The 21663-nt window shown below is 49.4% G+C and overlaps 1 protein-coding gene across 1 annotated transcript in view; it reads right to left on the bottom strand.

Moving 5' to 3' along the window:
• The window catches only part of LOC134402336 (probable cation-transporting ATPase 13A5), a 61839-nt gene extending 45149 nt beyond the window's left edge, over positions 1 to 16690 (bottom strand). Inside the window, exons 1-5 of the mRNA XM_063131738.1 lie at positions 16532 to 16690; positions 4840 to 5013; positions 1616 to 1756; positions 760 to 830; positions 293 to 373 (exon numbers count right to left, since the gene is read on the bottom strand). Of these exons, the coding sequence (XP_062987808.1) occupies positions 293 to 373; positions 760 to 830; positions 1616 to 1756; positions 4840 to 5013; positions 16532 to 16594 (530 nt within the window). The 5' untranslated portion in view covers positions 16595 to 16690. The remainder of the gene's footprint in view (positions 1 to 292; positions 374 to 759; positions 831 to 1615; positions 1757 to 4839; positions 5014 to 16531) is intronic.
• Between the last annotated feature and the right edge of the window lie 4973 nt (positions 16691 to 21663).

Below are 21663 nucleotides of genomic sequence, written 5' to 3'. Positions count from 1 at the left end.
GTTCAAACTCCTGAATACCAACCACATTTTTAAAGGCCTTCATCAAAATAATAATAATAATAATAATAATAATAATAATAATAATAATTGAGCATCAGGCTTAATTAAGGCTGTCTACTAAGTTTGTGGCTGTGACAACATCAGAACTGGGGATCTCACAACCTTACTCATTTCCAGAACGCCAGCTGAACGAAGGAATGTTAAACAGAGAGCGAATGAGGAGGGCCCTGCTGGGCCTGCCCAAATCTGAGACACGGTCTGGTCCGTCTGACTGTGCTGCTGTGGACCATACCTGAGATCTTTCTGTCTCTCTGTCAGGCCGTCTCCAAATTTATGGTGTATTTCATAACAAGTGTTGCTGTCCTCAAGTGACCTAGAAAGGGGCAATATTGAAAGGCAAAGTGACATTTCAGACAGGGCCACTTTGATTCATAGAATCATAGAATCATAGAATAGCAGAGTTGGAAGGGGCCTACAAGGCCATCGAGTCCAACCCTCTGCTCAATACAGGAATCCACCCTAAAGCATCCCTGACAGAGGGTTGTCCAGCTGCCTCTTGAAGGCCTCTAGTGTGGGAGAGGCCACAACCTCCCTAGGCAACTGATTCCATTGTCGTACTGCTCTAACAGTCAGGAAGTGTTTCCTGATGTCCAGCTGGAATCTGGCTTCCTTTATCTTGAGCCTGTTATTCCGTGTCCTGCACTCTGGGAGGATCGAGAAGATTCTTCAGAATCCTGTTTTTAAAACATAAAGACTCACCCCACTCTGCTGAACTGTTTTTCAGAGAGGTTCCAGACATAGCGGATCTTTTGCACCTGGATGTATTTCACCTGTAAGAGTTATGAAGCTGTTAAAAACAACCCGGCTCCTTGATGGTTGCCACCAAATCCCTCCCTAGCGGTTACTATAACCGGGTTGAAGAAGGGGGTTCTGCTTGGGGCGGAACGCTGGGCAGTTGGAACGTGGGCTCCTCGGAGCTGGACAAGCATCTGTCAGGGATGCTTTAGAGTGGGTTCCTGCATTGAGCAGGGGGTTGGACTCGATGGCCTTGTGGGCCCCTTCCAACTCTGCTGTTCTATGATTCTATGACTCTGCAGTGCAGCAGCCTCAGTGGGGTCTGAGCAGTCCCCTCTTACTAGGCCAGGCCTTAGCAGAGGCCTCAGGAAAAGCTGCAGCCTCAACACTGGGGATCAGCCCTGCTTCTCCAGGGAGTCATGCACGATCAGTGGGGGGAACCATGGAATCATGGAATAGCAGAGTTGGAAGGGGCCTACAAGGCCATCGAGTCCAACCGCCTGCTCAATGCAGGAATCCACCCTAAAGCATCCCTGACAGATGGTTGTCCAGCTTCCTCTTGAGGCAGCTACTCAACTCCACCATGCAGGACACCCAGAGTCCTGCCGATGTGCAGCGGCCCTGGCCAGTACCACTGATGCATGGAACGTTGAGGATATTTGCAGTGTGGTTCCACTTGATCCAACCTCAGACTGGTCCAAGATTCTACTCTGCCCTCTCCAGTATGGGGCAGAGTAGAAATAAATTAGAACTCTCTTAGTGTCCATCACCCCCGTGGCCTGCAGCGAACCCCTTGATCCTCACTCCAAGTGAAGCTTACTTTCAAGCAAGGCTTCTTTATGGCTTTGCTTATGACAGAATCCTTGTCTGTACTGAGGACGTGATCCAGTTTCTCACTGCCCAGGATAGTCGACAAGTCAAGGCAGATCACCTTCTTCCTAGTGTATCGTTGAAACTCATCCTGGGGAGGAAACACAGAAATCTTTGGTAAATACTCACAGAAAGTCGTACTCGTGTTAGAGCAGGGATTATAAAATTCTTGAGTAGGAGCCAAGGACGTAAATCCTGACAACGGTCAACTTCCTTGTTGTGGGGCTCTATAAATTTCAGCCGCAAGACTTTACAAAAAACAGAATGAGTTATTCAAAGGAGGTTTGCCATATTGCTGAAAGGTCAGGAGTGATGAAGGTGATGGCTCTAATTTCGATGGCTCTAAAAGGGGGTTGGATAAATTCCTGGAGGTGAAGGCTTTAAGTGGCTACTATCCCTGATGGTTGTGTGCGATCTCCAGTATCTGAGGCAGTAAGCCTGTGTGCACCAGTTGCTAAGGGGAACATAGGTGGGAGGGGTGCTGTTACACCATGTCCTGTTTTGTGGGTCCCTGACCGATGGCTGGTTGGCCACTGTATGAACAGAGTGCTGGACTAGATGGACCCTTGGTCTGATCCAGCATCAGGGCACTTCCTATGTTCTTAAGGGGTTCATCAGGCCCGCGTTCTATCGCTCGCTCACTGCTGCTCACTCACGTTTGTTCGCGTGTCCTTTAGACACCGCCATCCGCTTCCTACCCACCTCCCGCTCCTTCTTACCTTTTGTCCGTCACAAATTGGACCCCTCTTAATACAACTTTTTTTAGGAAACAGAACGTGCTGCCATTTACTGCTGTGTGCAGGAAAAGTGGCGATATAAAACTGCCCCCTGAATGGGCCACATGGTCTTTGTTTACTTCCTCTTTCTTTTCCGGGAAGAAAGAGGAAATATCATGGGACAGGAGCGGGGGTGGAGAAGTGACGGTAAGGAACCATGATTCCCCCCCACCCATCTGATGACACTCAAAGATAATCCTTGTTTGTGTAATGGATTGGGAAACTATTTCAAATTTCTAGAAACCAGTAGTGCATTTTAGGGAAACCACAGAAGGGAATTTCAGGCCTTCCCAGCACCTCCTTGGAAAGAATCTGCCCAACACCCAGTGGGCTGAACATGAATAATGCATATATTGTTACCCAACCAGCATGACCAGTGCATTGTCATCCTTCTAAGCAAGTGGTAGCAGGCTCTGAGCCAAAATGAATGAATAAGCACATGTTCCTCAGATGCCCATCCCGGAGCAACTAACAGCTCCATCCCACGAGCGTTTTATTGCACGCTCGTGACTGGGCACTCACAGAGTTTGCTCAGGTCCCTCCCATGACGTCGTCTGCCTCCCGCGCGCCTTCTGCCTCTTCTGGCTTTCCTCACGCGCCAAAAAACCCCTCATTAAGTCCGTGTTTTTTTTAAACTCGGAATCTCTGCTCTCTGCTGCTGTGTGCAGGAGAAGCAGCGCCGTTAGAGCAGCGGACTCCACGGGCCTCAGGCTCCTTGTGTCCTTCCTCTTTTGAACAGAGGAAGTAACTGAGGAACAAAACCATGAAGGTAGGGAGTGTGTTAACCCCTGATGTGATGCAGCTTTGAATCTCAGAGGGATAGTAGATTTTTTTTAGAAAGCCAGCTAGCTTCTGTATGAAAATTATAGCCAGGATTGTGAGTACAACCTGCAGCAAAGAAACAACAGAATAGAATAATTAAGTGTGCTACACTGACCACCATGAAGTGGATTAGGAAATGCAAATCATAATTACCTATATAGTCATGAGGATTAGAAATCTAAAACTAATGAAAAGTTGCTAATTCTCAGATTACTCAGTGGTATGGCAGATTCCTCAACCTTTTCCTTTCTGTGATTGTATCACTTTTGGGGTTGTTGTTTTTGCAAACAGTCTTGTCCCCCATTTACATGAAACCCTTGGGTGCGGTCATCTGGAGTTTTGGAGGGCCTACGGCTCCTTTCCCTCTTCGTCAGGTGAGGCTGTGGATGTGCTGAACCGGTGCCTGGCTGCGACAATGGACTGGATGAGGGCAAACAAACTGAAACTCAATCCAGACAAGACTGAGATGCTGTTAGTGGGTGTTTCTTCTGACCGGATGGAGGGTGTTCAACCTGTTGTGGATGGGTTTGCCTCCTGAAGGAGCAGGTTCAGGGTGAACCTCCTGAAGGAGCAGGTTCGTAGCTTGGGGGTTCTCCTAGAACCATCTCTGTCACTTGAGGCTCAGGTGGCTTCGGTGGCACGGAGTGATTTCTACCAACTTCAGTTGGTGGCCCAGCTATGCCCCTACCTGGACAGGCATAACCTGGCTTCAGATGTCTACACTCTAGTAACCTCCAAGTTAGATTACTGCAATGCACACTACGTGGGGCAGCCTTTGAAGACAGTTTGGAAGCTGCAGCTTGTGCAAAATGCAGCGGCCAGATTGGTAACAGGGACCAGAAGGTTCAAGCATATAAGACCCACTCTGGCCCGCTTGCACTGGCTGCCTGTATGTTCCCGAGCCCAATTCAAGGTGCTGGTTTTAACCTATAAAGCCTTACATGGCTTGGGACCACAATACCTGACAGAACACCTTTCCTGACATGAACCTACCCAAACACTACGTTCAACATCTAATGTCCTCCTCCAGGTGCCTACTCCGAGGATAGCTTGGAGGCTGGCAGCAAGAGAGAGGTCCTTCTCTGTGGTGGCCCCCCCAACTGTGGAACAATCTCCCTGACAAGGCCCACCTTGCGTCGACATTGTCATCTTCTCAGCACCAGGTCAAGACTTTTCTCTTTCCCCAGGCATTTAGCAATATGTAATGAGCCTGGGTTGGTTTTTTGGCCATCGTTTTTAAAGTTGTTATAGTGGTTTTTAAATGCAGGTGTATATTGTATGTTTTTGTGGTTTAAAATTTTTATATATAGTTTTAAAGTGTTTTTATCTTATATGAACCATCCAGAGAGCTTCAGCTATGGGGCGGTATACAAATGCAATAAATAAAATAAATAACCATGTTTTTGCAAAAACATGGTTACATGCAATAAAATCAACTAACGCTTGTGAAATGTGATGACATTAATAAAGAAGAAGAATATGCAGTGTCCTGGCTATAACATCCAGGATATGTAAACTTGGAAAGGCTGCTAAGTTGGGGGGGGGGAAGTGGCAGGGGGCGAGGAAAGGTACCTACTGTGGATCTGAGCAAGACGACGTCCGCCACTTCCAGGCCACACGGCACGCAGTTTGCCCACACGTCCCACTCCGGCTTCCAATAGAACACCAGCAGGAGGGCACCGCAGGACAGGATGTACCCGGCGATGCACAGGGCCTTCCGGAAGCCCTGGGTTTTGTAGCCAAATATGTCCTGCGGAGAAAAGCAACGTGACGCAGCTACACCGTCAGGTGTTCTCTCAACCGAAGAATTGCAGGTGGCTCTCTAACCAGAGGGGTGTTTGTTCTCCAACTTTCCTGGATCTTGGGCCTGCTCTCTGCCATGAGTGGTCGCTTTCCTGCACCATCCTGCAAAATTCCCATTTCTGGTTGTGCAACAAGGCAGCTTTCTGTGTGCAGCTCCAAGAGTTTCAGATGTTACTTCGTCCCCTGACCTTGCAAGGCCCTCCACGACTCATCCTTCCCACCAGCCCTGCTCTCTCCTGTGCCTGGACAACTTTCTGGAACGACCTCAGTTTGCTTCTCTGAACCACCGTTAAGAACCTAATAAGAGCCCTGATGCTGGATCAGAACGAGGGTCCGTGTAGTCCAGCACTCTGTTCACACCATGGGCCACCAGCTGTCCACAGGAAAACCACAAGCAGGACAGGATTGCAGCAGCACCCTCCCACCCATGTTCCCCAGCAACTGGTGTACACAGGCTCACTGCCTCTGATACTGGAAGTAGCGTAGAGACTTCCTCCCGGTTCTCCACCCACCAGGGTTCTTTCCTACCAGCATTTCATACAGGAAAACCATAGGGGCATGCTTGAGGATTTGCAGCACCTTGATTCTCCCGGCTCCCTGACCCCAGAATCACAGCCTGGAGGTGGGGTGAGGCTTCCTGCATGAGTAGGGTGACCATATTTTGGAAACCAAAAAGGAGGACAACATGGTCGCCCCCAAGGGGGCGTGTCCAGTACCAAGGGGGCGTGCCCATCCGAACATAGCCTTGGTCACATGTCTGATTTTACAGCACACATTTAAGACAAATTTGTTCTACATAACATCTTAATGCTAAAATCACTGAAATAAAGAACAAGTGAGAGATTCAATGTATCTGAAATTAACTTCACTCACTCCTACTTTTGTAGGTTTTGCTGTACTTTGAAGCTTTTGCTATACTCTGTGTGTTACATTCTCCCCTTCCCTCAAATATCTTTTCTGACTCATTGCAAACTGCTGTTGTTGTTAACAGGGTTTGCTACTGGCCCCAGATCTGTTTCAAATTTGGTACGGCTAAAGCTCTACCTAAAAGCTATCATGGTGCCAACTTTCAGCTCTTTATCTTTAAAAATGACAGTTTAAAAAATAATAATTTTAAAACCTCATTTTTAAAAAAATTCCTAAAAAATCAATAGATGAACGGATCTGTTTCAAATTTGGTGTGGCTAAAGCTCTACCTAAATCCTATCAGGTTACAAAGTTTCATCTCCTTATCTTTAAAAATGACAATTTAAAAAATAATAATTTTAAAACCTCAATTTTTTAAAAAATTCCTAAAAAATCGATGGATGAACGGATCTGTTTCAAATTTGGTGTGGCTAAAGCTCTACCTAAATCCTTTCATGGTGCAAAGTTTCATCTCTTTATCTTTAAAAATGACGATTTAAAAAATAATAATTTTAAAACCTCATTTTTTAAAAATTCCTAAAAAATCAATGGATGAACGGATCTGTTTAAATTTGGCATGACTAAAGCCCTTCCTAAGAGCTACCATTGTGCCAAGTTTCATGTCTTTATCTTAAAAAATGACGGAGTTATAAGCATTTTTGTTAATTCCCATTAGAGCTGCTCTTTGAAAAAAATCTGGATTTCCCTCCCCCTCCCGGATTTGCCGTCAAAAACCCGGACAAATCTGGGCAGATCTGGTCATATGGTCACCCTATGCATGAGCCTGGGCCCAAGGCTCTTCCCATTCCTCGGGGGCTTCCGAGGCTTCGATTGTGAAATTGCCCTGCGTGCGTGCGTGGTTCCAGTTGAGATGGCCTTCTATTTTTGTAACCCTCCCATGTTTTCCCACCACTTTTACGTCTGTGGTTTGTTTTGTTTTGCAACAACAAAAAACCCCCACTGAGGATGTCACTTGATCAGGAGGAAGGAGCCGCCCGCTTGACGGCAATATTCCCTGTCCTGGGTCCTGAAGCAACGAGAGCACCGGGTGGACCGTTGCTGTTCCCCATTTTTCAAAACAAATTGTGGGAATGTGTTTACTCTCCGTTCTAAACACGTCACTGGTGCTGACCTGCAAACACAAATCAACTGCCCTTTTCCCATCAGGACAGGGCCGTTATTGAGAGCAGAGGGTGGGTGTTGTTGATGCACGTCTGAAGGACGCTAAAAACAATTTAAAGGCCTCTCACAACTCTTCCCCAACGCACAGGTGGCCCCAGAATGGGCCCACGGGGCGGGGGGGAGGGAGGGATGGAGTGACCCCCCCTCCATAAATGCTTCATCGCTTTCTCCCCCCCACCCCCCACCCCCATCTCACTGCTGGGCCCTCAAGGTCAGATTAACGGAAAAGGCACTTTTTACATACAAATCATTAACTGAATCGCAACCGAATACTTTTCAGAAGCCCGTTTACTTGAAAGCTGACTCCAGATCACAACCAACTGGACTGATTTCAGAGGAAATGCATTTCGAGATGGGATCATTAAAGCGACATTATTGCTATTATTATTATTATTATTATTATTATTATTATTATTATTAAAAGCATTAATGTGTGGGACTTAGTTCCCCCCCTGAACCAAAATGCCTTTGGCTCCTCCTGTGTCCCCGGCTGTCATCTCTGGGTGGTGCCGGTGCCCCAGAGGCAAAACATGGGGGCAACGGTTGGCCAGGCAGGGCCAGAGGCCAGGAAAGAGGGGGAGATGGAGATGGGGGTGGGGGTCTGTATCCTTCCTGGCAAGGAAGACCCACCACCACCACCACACCCCCCATCTCCAGGCCTGGCTTTCGTCCTGCTTGTCCAGTAGCAGGCGGCCTGGCAGCTCCCCCAGCACCACCAGGCCAGGATTCCCCCTTCCTTCCTCTCCGTCAGGCCCAAACGCCGCGCTCCTCCTCCTCCTCCTCCTCCTCTTCCTCACCGCCGGACACCCCCTGGTCCCCGCACACCTGGGGCGGGTGTGGCTCCCGCTCCGGGAACGAGGGCGCCACCCCGCTGTTGATGCCGGTGACGCTGAAGAGGCGGCCCACGGAGCAGGTGCTGCCCACAGAGGTCAGCAGCTTCCTCCTGAGCCAGCGCTGCCAGGCACGAGGGCCAGGTCGGCCCGGGCCCCCGCTGCGCTCCACGGTGCCCCCGCTATGCCCCGGCCGCACCGACCGGCTGGCCAGCTACGGACAAGTGAGCGGGCTGCGGGTCAGGCTGCCACCCTGGGCCTCTGCCCAGCAGGACCGGCTTCCCGCGTGGGCCGTGGCCTGTGGCGGAAGGACCAGGAACTCTGGCTCAGGCAATCAAAATGACGAGGCCCTGGCCTGGACGGGGAAACCCCAAATGGCATCATGGCTGCCCAGAGGTGGCTGTTGTCCCACAGCCACAACAGCCGCTGCCCTGCCGACCCAAACAGGGCTCCGCTCCTGCCTTTGGCCAGGCTGCCTGGACTCATTGACCTCTGGCCCTTGGGCCATCCTCAGGTCACCTGGGAGGCCATTTTCGGAGATTTTGTCGTGGAGGACGAGCAAGGGGGAGGAGGAGAAGAGTTGTATTAAGGCCACATCTGTTCTGCCCCATGTGAACATCTAAAAAATTTCCAGACTTTCCAGACTTTCCCAGAGACAAAAAACAGCCCCTCTACAGCTATGCTTGTAAGCTCCCCCTTCTCCCAGCAAGGCCCTCCTGACCCTCTTTGTCGCAGCCAGCGGTATTTCTATGAAGGCCCCGGTGAATTAATCAACCCATGTCCCACCTGCCTCCGCTCCTTTGCCTCGGAGGAGCCCTGCTTGGGAGCTATAGAGATTCTCTTTAACAGTTGTATAAAGCAGGGAATTTCAGCAGGTGTCATTTGTATGCATGGCGCACCTGGTGAAATTCCCTCTTCATCACAATAGTTAAAGCTGCAGGAGCCCTGCCCTCTTTTAAATCTGGTCACTCTAGTATAGCTCCTGCAGCTTTAACTGTTGTGAGGAAGAGGGAACGTCACCAGGTTCTCCATATATACAAATGACACCTGCTGAAATTCCCTTTTCTATGCAACTGTTAAAGGTACAGGAGCCCTGTACTCCTTTTCATAGGGTCACCCTACCTAGGGCCCATCATCCTTTGCACCTCCAGATGGAAAAGAAAAAAAAGGGGCAAGTAGAGGGTGGTGTCCGGGGGTGGGGTGGGGCTCCCTCCAAGACCTCTCCTAGTAAGAGGAGGGCAGGCGGCCGGACTGGTATAGAAGGATGCCTTTTAATTAAAACTTAAGAATGTACAAATAAAATGTTTACCAGCACACAACTGCTAAAATATTAAATGATATCAAATGAACTGGGGTGGTAAACAGAAATTTTATATAACTTATCATAGGTGAACAAACATTTTATAAAACTTATCATATATCAAACGTAAGAATACAATGTTAGTTTACAAAAACCAAACAAATTGTTTTGCAGTAATCGAGCATAAATAGCTAATAAAACTAAACAAATTGTTAACGATAACCAAGCCCAAAATCAGAGTGATAAGTGAATAGTTCGGAATAACTAAGCTACAAGCCCTCCGGCTTCTTCCGCCCTGTTTCGCAAATGCTTCGTCAGAGTCATAATATCACAATAACTTAATGCTGCTTAAGGGTGCGGAAAGAGGAGGATTTGTGGGATTTGTTCCTCATATTTCAAGAAGACTTTTTAGTCCTTCAAAAAAGGGTTGACTTAGATCCCCAGCCAGAGACCGCAGACCTGCTGTGGTTACTTTTTGCACAACTTTCATCCAAGGAGATTCAGAAGAATCTGACAAAGACTGGGTTCAAACAACACGATAACCAACGCTGGTTTAAATAATCGACAGTTGTGTGGTGGGAGTTTTTTTTAACCATAGTTGGTTATTTGGCCAAAATAACCAACACAAATAACCAATCCTGTACAGAGTTGGCTCTTCGTGTTAGATTTAATCGACTGTCCAAGAAACTCAGCCTGAGAATATCTCTTTAAACTGAAGATTCTATGAGGGTGTCCCGTGATGCAATTCCCAGCCTCGCTCCCTGGCTCTAACTGCTCTCTCTGACAACAGTTATGTTTTTCTGTTGACAGTTGACAAGAAGTCTCCAAAAGGTCTTGTTTTGTTTATCTCTCCACTGCTACTAGTTTATTAATGTTTCAATGTTTGTTTTAAGAATAAAATAATTCACAATTTTATTGTTCTCTACCATTAAAGAATTGTCTTTAAGAACACATGAATTTAGACTTCTGCCAATACTTTGAACCACTGTTGGTTATCATGATGGGTGGAGGGCACAGTTGGACATTTCCTTGGTCACCATTGGTTAATTTGTCAGCCACAGAGTCGCAAGGCAAGAGAGGTCAAAGTGGTGGCTGCCACTCTAGTCCAGCTGGCATCATAGATTTTTGGCAGCAATAGCTGATAAGATACTAGACACAGCCTTCCTCAACCTGGGGCGCTCCAGATGTGTTGGACTGCATCTCCCAGCTGGCTGGGGCATTCTGGGAGTTGTAGTCCAACACATCTGGAGCGCCCCAGGTTGAGGAAGGCTGCTAGTGGGAGGACTGAAGGGGGGATAGAGGGCGGGGGATGAGTGAGTCAACTTAGTAGGAGCTCATAGTCAACTCAGCGCTGATCCTAATCCACACCACAATTATTATCACGTCGTGTGGGGAGTACCCCCTAGATAAACAACTGTTCAGTTGATTATTACCCCACTATTGTGTTCATAGAATCATAGAATAGCAGAGTTGGAAGGGGCCTACAAGGCCATCGAGTCCAACCCCCTGCTCAATGCAGGAATCCACCCTAAAGCATCCCTGACAGATGCTTGTCCAGCTGCCTCTTGAAGGCCTCTAGGGTGGGAGAGCCCACAACCTCCCTAAGTAACAGATTCCATTGTCATACTGCTTTAACAGTCAGGAAGTTTTTCCTGATGTCCAGCTGGAATCTGGCTTCCTGTAACTTGAGCCCGTTATTCCGTGTCCTGCACTCTGGGAGGATCAAGAAGAGATCCTGGCCCTCCTCTGTGTGACAACCTTTTAAGTATTTGAAGAGTGCTATCATGTCTCCCCTCCATCTTCTCTTCTCCAGGCTAAACATGCCCAGTTCTTTCAGTCTAAACATGCCCTGTTCTTTCAGTCTCTCTTCATAGGTCTTGACAAGGTCAGGTAGTTACTTCTTTCCAGGAGAAGGTTATTATATGGATAAAGTTTGTACTGGAGCAGTCTTTAATATTTACTGGTGTGCATGCTTTTTTAAATGATCTACTCATTTTAAATGATCTCCTCTTTGTGACAACCTTTGAAGTATTTGAAGAGTGCTCTCATGTCTCCCCTCCATCTTCTCTTCTCCAGGCTAAACATGCCCAGTTCTTTCAGTCTCTCTTCATAGGGCTTTGTTTCTAGACCCCTGATCATCCTGGTTGCCCTCCTGGTTGTCCGAATGCAATATCTTGGAAGCCAGGCAATTGAGAACAAGCGCAAAGCAGCAGCAGATTTAGGCCATAGCTAGACCTAAGGATTATCCCTGGATCATCCAGGGGTCAAACCTGTTCAGGTGACACACAGGGGATCCAGTGCTCAGGCAGGGGTGAACCCTGGATGATCCCAGGATAAACCTTAGGTCTAGCTGTGGCCTTATTCTATCCAAACATGGGTAAAATAAATTCACGCCAAGCATTTTAAGGAATTCTACCCAGCGTCCAGGTTAAGGGTAGCTCCAGCAACTCACCTGGGAACACCAAATATTAATCTAAGAAAGTAGAATTGAGTTTCTTAGCGGAAGAAAACCATATTGGTGCCCCCCAAAAGAATGATGGTAGAAATTTCCCACCTTTCATGGGAAAAAAAAAAAAGGGTTATCGTGTCAACATTTTGTTTGGCTTTAGCCTTGGCATATTTTACTGTACTCTCCAGTTTACACCTTCATGGGACTATATGCCCATGTTAAATAAATTCTATTGTTCCCCATAGATCAAGGAAATCTGACCTTTGTTTTAGGGCTTCTCTGCATTAAGGAAAAATCCCTCAGCCTTACCAGGGCTTCATCAGAGTCTTTGTGGATCTATGATTGGAACAATAGATGTGCTTCCCCCACCCCGGTCCTTTTGTGCACCTGTTCCATACGTTTTATTTATGCTGCCAACAGATGGCACTGCAAGCTTTCTTCAATATTATTATTATTATTATTATTATTATTATTATTATTATTATTATATTTATATAGCACCATCAATGTACATGGTGCTGTACAGAGTAAAACAGTAAATAGCAAGACTCTGCCGCATAGGCTTACATTCTAATAAAAACATAGTAAAACAATAAGGAGGGGAAGAGAATGCAAACAGGCACAGGGTAGGGTAAAACTAACAGTATAAAGTCAGAACAAAATCAAGTTTTAAAAGCTTTAGGAAAAAGAAAAGTTTTTAGTTGAGCTTTAAAAGCTGCGGTTGAACTTGTAGTTCTCAAATGCTCTGGAAGAGCGTTCCAGGCGTAAGGCGCAGCAGAAGAAAATGGATGAAGCCGAGCAAGGGAAGTAGAGACCCTTGGGCAGGCGAGAAACCTGGCATCAGAGGAGCGAAGAGCACGAGCGGGGCAATAGTGTGAGATGAGAGAGAAGAGATAGGAAGGAGCTAGACAGTGAAAAGGAGCTAGACAGTGAAAATATTGTGTGATTCTTGAATTACACCACCTCTTTGATGGTGTTTTTTAGCGGGGTGGTTGTTACTGCATTTTCGGAGGTCCATGCCTCATGAAAAGACACTCTTAGAGAAGACCAGTACTTTAGTTTTTTGTGGTTGATTGTTAACAAAAAACTTTTTAATGATACTCAGCAAAGCTGCTCAATTATCTCTCAAGGCCCAAATGAGTTTGGGAAATCAGGCCTTCGTCTATATCAGCCTTCCTCAACCTGGGGCACTCCAGATGTGTTGGACTGCATCTCCCAGAATGCCCCAGCCAGCTGGCTGGGGCATTCTGGGAGTTGTAGTCCAACACATCTGGAGCGCCCCAGGTTGAGGAAGGCTGGATATGATGGTGGTACTGCTGCATGGAGTGGAGCGAGCCACTACACAGTCGCATTGATGCTCCTTCGCAGCATCTATATGCGAAGGAGCGCAGTTCAGGGTTTTATAGACGGGCCCAGGCTCTGCCACCGTTGCGCCTGCTTTCGTGCCCCCTCTTCTCCGATAAGTGGGTTTTTTTTAATTGGAAAACTTTTTTTTGTTTTGTATAGCTGTAAATGCGTAGAATTTACACACACCCTAAACAAATCAGCCAATTCAGATCCCACTGGGATGACCTTAATGGTTCCTTTTTAAAAAATACTGGTAGCTAATTATCTCCTACTGTGCTGCAATGACCCTGTATAGCCGGCCAGATGTCAATCCATGAAGGGGCGAGGAACCGCCCTGAGGGTCCTTTCCATTCCGCAGAGCCAAACTATTGCTCTCCCTGTTTTGACTCAGCCTGGGTCCAGCCTCTGAGACTCAAGTCCTTTGTTTTGAACCTTATCATGGCTCTGGAACGCTTCCTTCTTTCTGCGTGAGCACCTCTCGGGCTTGAGGGTCTCAGCTCTAGGAATCGTCCGGTGCCCAGTTGGCTACTGCCATCCCTCTCATGACCCTTTCCTGGCACAACACTCCACTCCACTCCGGTGCCTGCCCCCTCCCACATTTCCAGGGCCAGAGTCCCCTGTACGTCTATCAAACCACCACCTTGTTACCACATTTGGCTGAAGAGGTACGTTTGCCTTTCCCACTCAGAGAGCGAGCTCTGCCCTCTGCTCAAAAGCGCATTGAGTCCAGAACCAGGCTGAAAGAGCTGCAGGGATGCAGTTTGTCTTGTGAGGGCATCTGGGCAGCCTTCACCTTTCCTATGATGACTTTGAGTCCAAGGGAGGTAGACAAGGAGAGAGCTTCAAAGGTCTTGACCTGAACACAACCATTTATAATCTTATTGGGAACTCGTAAGACAGAGACCCGTTTTCAAGGCGTTCTACCTCCAAATTCCATTTGTAAACCAAATCGTGGTGGCTCTGGGGTCCTTAGTAATGGCCATGCCTCTCTTCAGTCTCCCCATCATCACTGCAAGTCCCAGCTGCCTTAGAACTACTGCTGGATCATAGAATGCCTCCAGGGTGGGAGAGCCCGTGACCTCCCTAGGTCATTGGTTCCGTTGTTGTAGTGCTCTAACAGTCAGGAAGACCATCCTTTGTCTCTCTCTGGGCAACATAGAACTCAAGAGTGCCTGAGCAGCTCAAGGTTTTTGCTCTGTTTTTGAATTCATAGCTAAAGGCTGAGAAACCGGAGGCTGGCCTGTGCCCACAGCATTGTTCTGCGTGCTACTGACCAAGATGTGAAGTCCTTTGTGTTCCTTTTATTCTCAAGCCAGGTAATTATAGCTGCTTATACTCTTGGTTTCTTCTCCTTTCCTCCTCAATCTACCTATTCCATTGCCACGGCCGGCCGTTGTCACCAGCAAGGTTTCCCAGAGACTCCCAGTCCCCTGCCTTACCATTTTCATCACTCTGCCTTCCACACCGTATCTTCGTCTTTCTCTGTCTTTATGTCAGGCACATTGGAGCCAGTCCCCTGGCCTGCGTGCCAGAGGGATGGGACGGGGACGCTAAGCAAGCCATTTGTCTCTTTGCAATGTTTGGGCATGTGTGCATTGAGAACAAATTCTGCCAAAAGCAAGCATATGGATCTGACTTATAGGCGTGTTTGAGCTAATTTCTCCATTTTAAAAGTAGCAATTACCTTATTTGTTACTCCGAGCGTACATCTTCTATATATGCACCACACCTCTGCTAAAGGCTCCCTTAGAACCATGTTTGTTGTTCATGTGTAACATGTGCAAGTTCACATTCAGAACTGCTCCCAAATTGCAAGCCTGCTCCTTAAAGGGGAACAGACGTCACCCCATCAAGAGCCAACATTTACCCTAAATCCAAGTCAACAGAACTACCCAACTAGAACTTGAGCCGTACCTCCTTCTTGTACGGCTCAAGTTTGATTTATTCCTCCTCGCCCACTCCATGACTGAGCGCAACCAGTAATTCACCACACCTGGTGCAGTTGAGAAGGAGAAACAAAGCTGGATGTCATCAGGTAGCCATGAAATCCCTGGACACGCCCACCCCGCCCAGCAGTTCCATGTTGTTAAGGAGCATGGGCAAAAGCCCTGTGGGCCCCCACAGAAGAACCCCCACGGGGCAGAAGAGCAGCCATCCAGGGCCACCTGGTGGGCTCTGAATGGCAGGTAGGAGTAGAAGAAGGCCGGCAGTGCCGTGTCGCTCACTCCCAACCCACGCAGGCAGTCCAGAATGGCTGGCCGGGAGTCACCCAGTCTCCCAGACTCTCTCCTGGCACAGATCATCCACCAGCAGGGCAACTCTTGCCCCCGAACCAAGCAGAATCTAGATGGGAATGGATCTCGCTAAGCCGGACTGCCCAGAAGCCACGGCTTGACCAACCATCCTAGTCAAGAACAGGCATGGAGATGGTGCTGTACAATTTTCTAGTACAAGGACGTCAAGGAAGGCTGTGTCCCACTCCCCTGCTCTCCACCCACCCAGGAATCTTACAACATCGGCTTTGGAAGGAGACAATTCTGCTAATCTAATCTAATCTGAAGATTAATCAGTTTTCTCCTCCCTCCCCCACTGCTCACCTGTGGGGGGGGAGAGATAGGGGGCTCCCACATAAAGAAGTGGAAACCCTCAAGTTGCAGGAGGAAAGTCTCCCCGCATGCACAGATACAGAGAAGAAGATGCCCGGGACTCTCCTTCACGGCCAACCTCGGATGTCTCCGGCTGCAGATTGCCTGCCTGGCTCAGACCAAGGCCCCTCCTGCCTTCCTGCACTCTCAACAGGGTGCTTCTGGAGGCTCACACGAAGCGAAGCGAAGCACATCGTGCAAGGAACAGCCATTCCCTGATAACCTGCTACTCAGAGGCAAACTGTCCCCCAAATCACGTTATCTGTTTAGCTGTTCTTTCTACTAACAGCATTCTGCAGAAAATGCCACCAGCCGCGGACCGGAAAAGAAGGACCGGTGCACTTGACTCAAGCCCGCGGTTGACAGAAGTACAAACATTCCTCAGGGAAAGAAGCCAAAGGAAGGAGGGGACCCTCAACGCCGCGTCACGAGGACGAAGGGTGCGCAGTGGCCACGGAACGCCCAGGGCTGGGAGGAGCGGGGAGGGCCGAAAACCGGCGTGAGGAAGAGGGTCTCCTCCGAGGGGGCAGGGCTGGCGGGGACCCTGAACAGGAGCCAGCCAGCTTGCTGCAGCTCCGGTCTGTCGTGCCTCATGGCCAGACGTGTCCGCCACGCGCTTCTCTAGCCCTTTGGAAAGGACATCCAAGCCAGTAGCCATCCGTAGACGACTGCCAACACCTCGCATTGCACGAGGAGAGAAGAAGAGGTCCGCCCGCAGACTTAAAGGGACTCTCCTTCCCCAGGGGCCTGCTTCGGCGCGCCGTCCACCGGCCTACCAATTTCGGGAAACAGACGGCGCCGCTTACCATTTCATCCTCCATTCCCTTGCTGAGCACGGCATGGTGATCCGCTGGCAGCTTCCCCCCCATCCAACGCGGCGGCTGTCACACACCCCGGGGCTGTTCTTTGAGGCTGACGAGGGCCAGGGCGGCTGCCACTGACCTGAACCCAGGGCAAGAATAACCTTCCTCATGGTGCCGCTGGCAGCCTTTAAGACCTGCTGAGCACACGCCTTTTTTTTTGGTAAAACCTGTAGCTGAGAAAACCTGTTCTCGTCACCGAGCCTCTCGGGTTTTCTCGATTATGTAAGTCCCTTCTTTGTGTTCCTGCTCCCCGGGCCCCGCCTGCCCCACATCAGGCTGGCTGCCTAGCCCTTGATCTGAGAGCTGCCCGTCAAGTCCTGGTCACGGCGCGTTCAGAACGAAATTGTAGGGTTGGAAAGCCTGCCGAAGGAGGGCACCCGCCCCCAAGGGACCACGCAGCTGGGTCCAGGCGACAGTGCGTGGGGCTCTCCAGCTCAGAAACAGGTGAGTAAGGGGAGGCACGAGGCAGGGGTGCGTGGTGCGGCGAACCTGATGCGCGGAAACAGGGAGACGTTTCCCTCCCTCTCCCGTAACACTAGAACCCAGTGGGCGCGTCCCATGAAGCTGATGGGTGGGGGATGGAGGACAGATCAAAGGAAGTCCTTTCTTCACACAGCGCCGAGTTAAACTATGGAACTCACTACCACAAGATGAGGTGATGGCCACCAATTTGGATGGCTTTAAAGGGGGGTTGGATAAATTTATGGAGGGGCCGTCGATCTCTCTCTCTCTCTCTCTCTCCCCCCCCCCCACCAGTATCAGAGGCAGTGTCCCTATGGACACCCCTGCTGCTGGAGAACACCTCTAAGATGCCTCTCTTGCGCTCATGTGCTGCTTGTGGGAAGGCCCTCGGGGCAGCTGGATGGCCAACATGGGAACAGAATGAACATGACTCCCCTTGAGGAGTCTTCTTCTGAGGAGGAATGGGCTTACCTATACTTGAGGGCTCCCCTTTCTCCGAGGATGTCCCACAGGTAGCCTTAGAAGAGGATGGAGGTCGTGTGGCTGAGGAGGAGGTGCCCCATAGGGTCCTCCCTCCCTCGCTCCCTGCCCAGGATGAATCGGACCACCCAGCTCCTGGGAGCGCAGAGAGCAGGTGCAGCATCTTCAAAGATGCACCGGGTTAGAAGCAAGGGATTCTGCTCCATGAAAGACTCCCTTCTATAGCCAGCATCACTAGAAAGTTACAGCTGGCAATTGGGCGTGTCCAGCCTAGCACCTGGATATAAGCCAGCAAGATTCCTCCACCCACCGCCCACCTGCAGGGTTCTGCTGAACCTGAATGCAAGGTCTTGATGTCCTTCCCATGTCTGTGTGTCTTCTGCCTTGGGAACCGGACCTTCTTTGAACCTCAGGCTGATCCTGCCATGGCCTTTGCCTCACCCCTGTTTGGCCATTGCGAGCTTTGCCTGGTGTGACTTTTGGGCTGCTTCTTGGACAACTCTTCATCAGCCATCTGTCAGTAAAAGTGACTTTGATGAGCCCATTACAAATCATTATCGCTCTTGCTGGCAGGGCTCCAGCCTAATGCAGTGGACGGCGTTTGGGAAGGGTAGCTGAGCTAGGACCAGAAGGCTGGGCTAGAGAGACCTTTGGCCTGATGCAGCTTCAAGACACTTCGTCTTTTCCTAGGTCCGTCTAGGTGAGCATAGGGTGACCCTATGAAAAGGAGGACAGGGCTCTTGTATCTTTAACAGTTGCATTGAAAGGGGAATTTCAGCAGGTGTCATTTGTATGTATGGAGAACCTGGTGAAATGCCCTCTTCATCACCACAGTTAAAGCTGCAGGTGCCCTGCCCTCTTTTAAATCTGGTCACTCTAGTATAGCTCCTGCAGCTTTAACTGTTGTGATGAGGAGGGAATTCCACCAGGTTCTCCATATATACCAATGACACCTGCTGAAATTCCCTTTTCTACGCAACTGTTAAAGATACAGGAGCCCTGTCCTCCTTTCCATAGGGTCACCCTAGGTGAGCAGCAGCTGCAGTTCTTCGCTCATTTACCAGCTGGGCCATCAAAGATTCCGGGTTTTCTCTCGGGTTTACTACAGGCAGAACTTTCATCATAGGGATACTATGATACAGAATGAGTCACTGCTGATTTCTGTTTGATATCCAGCTCCCTGTTTCAATCCCTGCCTGAAATGCAAGACGTGGTGAGACACACTTTCACCTGCAAGACATCGTCACACCAAAAAAACTGATAGAAAGGGGCGCTGTGACTGGTAGAGACACACTTATCATTTTGGTCTCCATCTCCAAAATTTAATCTTCTCCTGGTGGTTCCACTTGGATCTCTGGCCCAGCTGGAGTCCACCAAGAAAAGAGCCTTCAGCGTGGTGGCCCCCCTTCTCTTCGGCACTCCCTGCCCCTAGTGGTCAGGCAGGAGCCAGCCAACACTGTGCTGTTTCTCTGGCACCTTCTGAAAACAGCTCTTTCCCAGGAAGCATTCCTCAGCTGACCAGCCACCGTTTTTTATTGTTCAATTGCTTTAAATTGAACAATGTTACTATGTCATTGTAATTTTTTTTTTTAAATCATTTTACTGTTTTATTCTGATGTTCACTGCTCCAGAATCTATTTTAGATATGGAGTGGTATATAAATATTGTATGTAGTGTAAATAATAAATAAATATTTCTCTAGAGGCCTTCAAGAGGCAGCTGGACAACCCTCTGTCATGCATGCTTTAGGGTGGATTCCTGCACTGAGCAGGGGGTTGGAGTCGATGGCCTTGTAGGCCCCTTCCAACTCTGCTATTCTATGATTCTAGAATGAGCACAAGAGCTGGAAGAAATGCTGGTCACTAGGTTTGGCAGCCTCCAATGGATTTGGCCGGCTCCATTGCAGACCATCCGGCAATAGAGGCTGCCCAAGCTTTCTGGATGTGACATTCTCTGGGTGACTGTGAGACATCTCTACTTGGCATGAGAAGAAGCAGAAGCTCCTTCTTAAGTTTCCCAGAGATCTTCCCTTTCCAAAGCCACTACTGAGTCAGCTCCCAGCGGTGCTTTCTGCAAATATCTGATCTCCTCTTCTTCCATTGAACATTTTGCTCTCAGGCAGTGAGATCACTGAAGGGCTACTTTGACAACGGTCCAATCTGACCACATTCTCCCTGGAGCCCTTTCACCAGAAATGGAGACAATATTTGATTGGCAGCCCTTCAGGCACTCTGCACAAGGGCCAGAGGCTCCCCTCCCCTCCCCTTCTGCCCAGTAAATTAAAGATGCCATCAGATAAGGGCAGGCTCCTTTCCACGCTTCTTCCACGGCTGCCTCCCTCGCTGTGCCCCAGAGAGAGCTGCCTCCCCTCCGCTCCTTGCGTTTTTGAGCCCTAGCTGTGGGTGAAAACAGGCAGCAAACCTCTTGCTGCTGCTAATCCCATCCGGCACCTCGTGACTTGATCTCCCTCGTGAGGCGAGGCTCCATTTACCTTAGGCGAGTGCCAGGCGGGCACCGGGCACAGGAAAGGCAGCTGTTGCAGGACAGGTATCATTTGCCCATCCCTTGAGGGCGGAACGCAGGATTGGGAAAGGGAAACCTTTTGAATATTGGGTATGTCCAGGATGAGAAAGCCGGTGAGGTGTGGATTTGACAAACGGCACCCATCCCTGTGAGTCGCCTGATCTGTGTGGATGCTGGAACGGAAGCCAGGTAGGACGCGGCCTCGGAGACCAGGCCTCCCATCCTGCCCACTGCTGTGCCCTGGCGTTTTCAGTGGAGAGACGCTGCGGACTGAACCCAGCGCCAGCACTACCGATTGGCAGAGCCAGACAGCTGCTTCAGGTGGGAGATGCTGCCTTTGTGAGCGGGGTGCTGGTGGCTCCATGGCTGAGCCCCTGCTCGACATGCAGAAGGCCCCAGGTTCGATCCCGGCGTCTCCAGGTAGGACGAGAAAAGCTCCCGCCTGAAGCCCTGGAAAACCACGGCTGCTCCTCAATGTCAGCGGTGCAGGCTTAGGCGGACCAAGGTCTGACTCAGTAGGAGGCAGGCAGCGCCCAATGGCCCTAAGTGAGCGCAGGATTCAAGCCCGGCTGAATGTGCAAGTTGTTACCTGGGCAAGGCCTTGAGCTGTGAAGCTCCTGCTGTGCGGCAGCTTCTAATCGGTGAAGTTGCCGCAGGAGCCCTCCTGGTTCAAAGCGGGGGAGAACGTGTCCCTGCCCAGAAGGCAGGAGCTCAGAGTCCGCAACCTTCAGCTACTGTGGTTTCTCAGGCTGCCACCCAATAGCAGTGCAAGCCTATGCAGATCTACTCAGAAGTAAGTTACACTGAGTTCAATGGGACTTACTCTCAGGTAAATGTGTATAAGATTGCAGCCTGAACAGAACTTCAGAAATGTACATGCTCTTAAAAACACGTAGGGTTGTGCCGTAAAAGGGGTCCTCCTTCTCCTCTTCCTCTGGAGCAATTCCCCATGGAAAGAAGCAGTAGAGAATTATGGTGTAACACTAGGGTGACCTCATGGAAAAGGAGGACAGGGCTCCTGTTATCTTTAACAGTTGCATAGAAGAGGGAATTCCAGCAGGTGTCATTGGTATGCATTCAGCACCTGGTGAAACTCCCTCTTCATCACAACAAGTTAAAGCTGCAGGAGCTAAGCTAGAGTGTCCATATACAAAAGAGGGCAGGGCTCCTGCAGCTTCAACTGCTGTGATGAAGAAGGAATTTCACTAGGTGCTGCATGCATACCAATGACACCTGCTGAAATTCCCTCTTCTATACAACTGTTAAAGATACAGGAGCCCTGCCCTCCTTTCCTTATGGTCACTCTTGGAAACCCTACCATAGAAGTATGGCTGAAACAGACTGCGGGGGTGGTGGTGGAATCCCAGCCTCTCACAGGCAGGAAGTAAAAAGAAAAGAAAAGCCAAATAATAGAGGCAATTTTATTTTTTCCTTCACCAGAGTTTTAAGAAGCGAATAAGAGGCTCTGGATATCAGTTGCTGGGGAGGGCAGTTGCCTTCCAGACCATTACGGGAAGCACGTTGCCAGACTAGATGAATCCATGTCCACTGAGGAGACATGAGAGCACTCTTCAAACACTTGAAACGTTGTCACACAGTGGAGGGCCAGG

Source organism: Elgaria multicarinata, chromosome 8, assembly GCF_023053635.1.
Source record: "Elgaria multicarinata webbii isolate HBS135686 ecotype San Diego chromosome 8, rElgMul1.1.pri, whole genome shotgun sequence".
NCBI classification, from domain to species: Eukaryota; Metazoa; Chordata; class Lepidosauria; order Squamata; family Anguidae; genus Elgaria; species Elgaria multicarinata.
The sequence above is the reverse complement of the archived record's forward strand: the minus strand, read 5'-3'. Positions and strand labels throughout refer to the sequence as shown.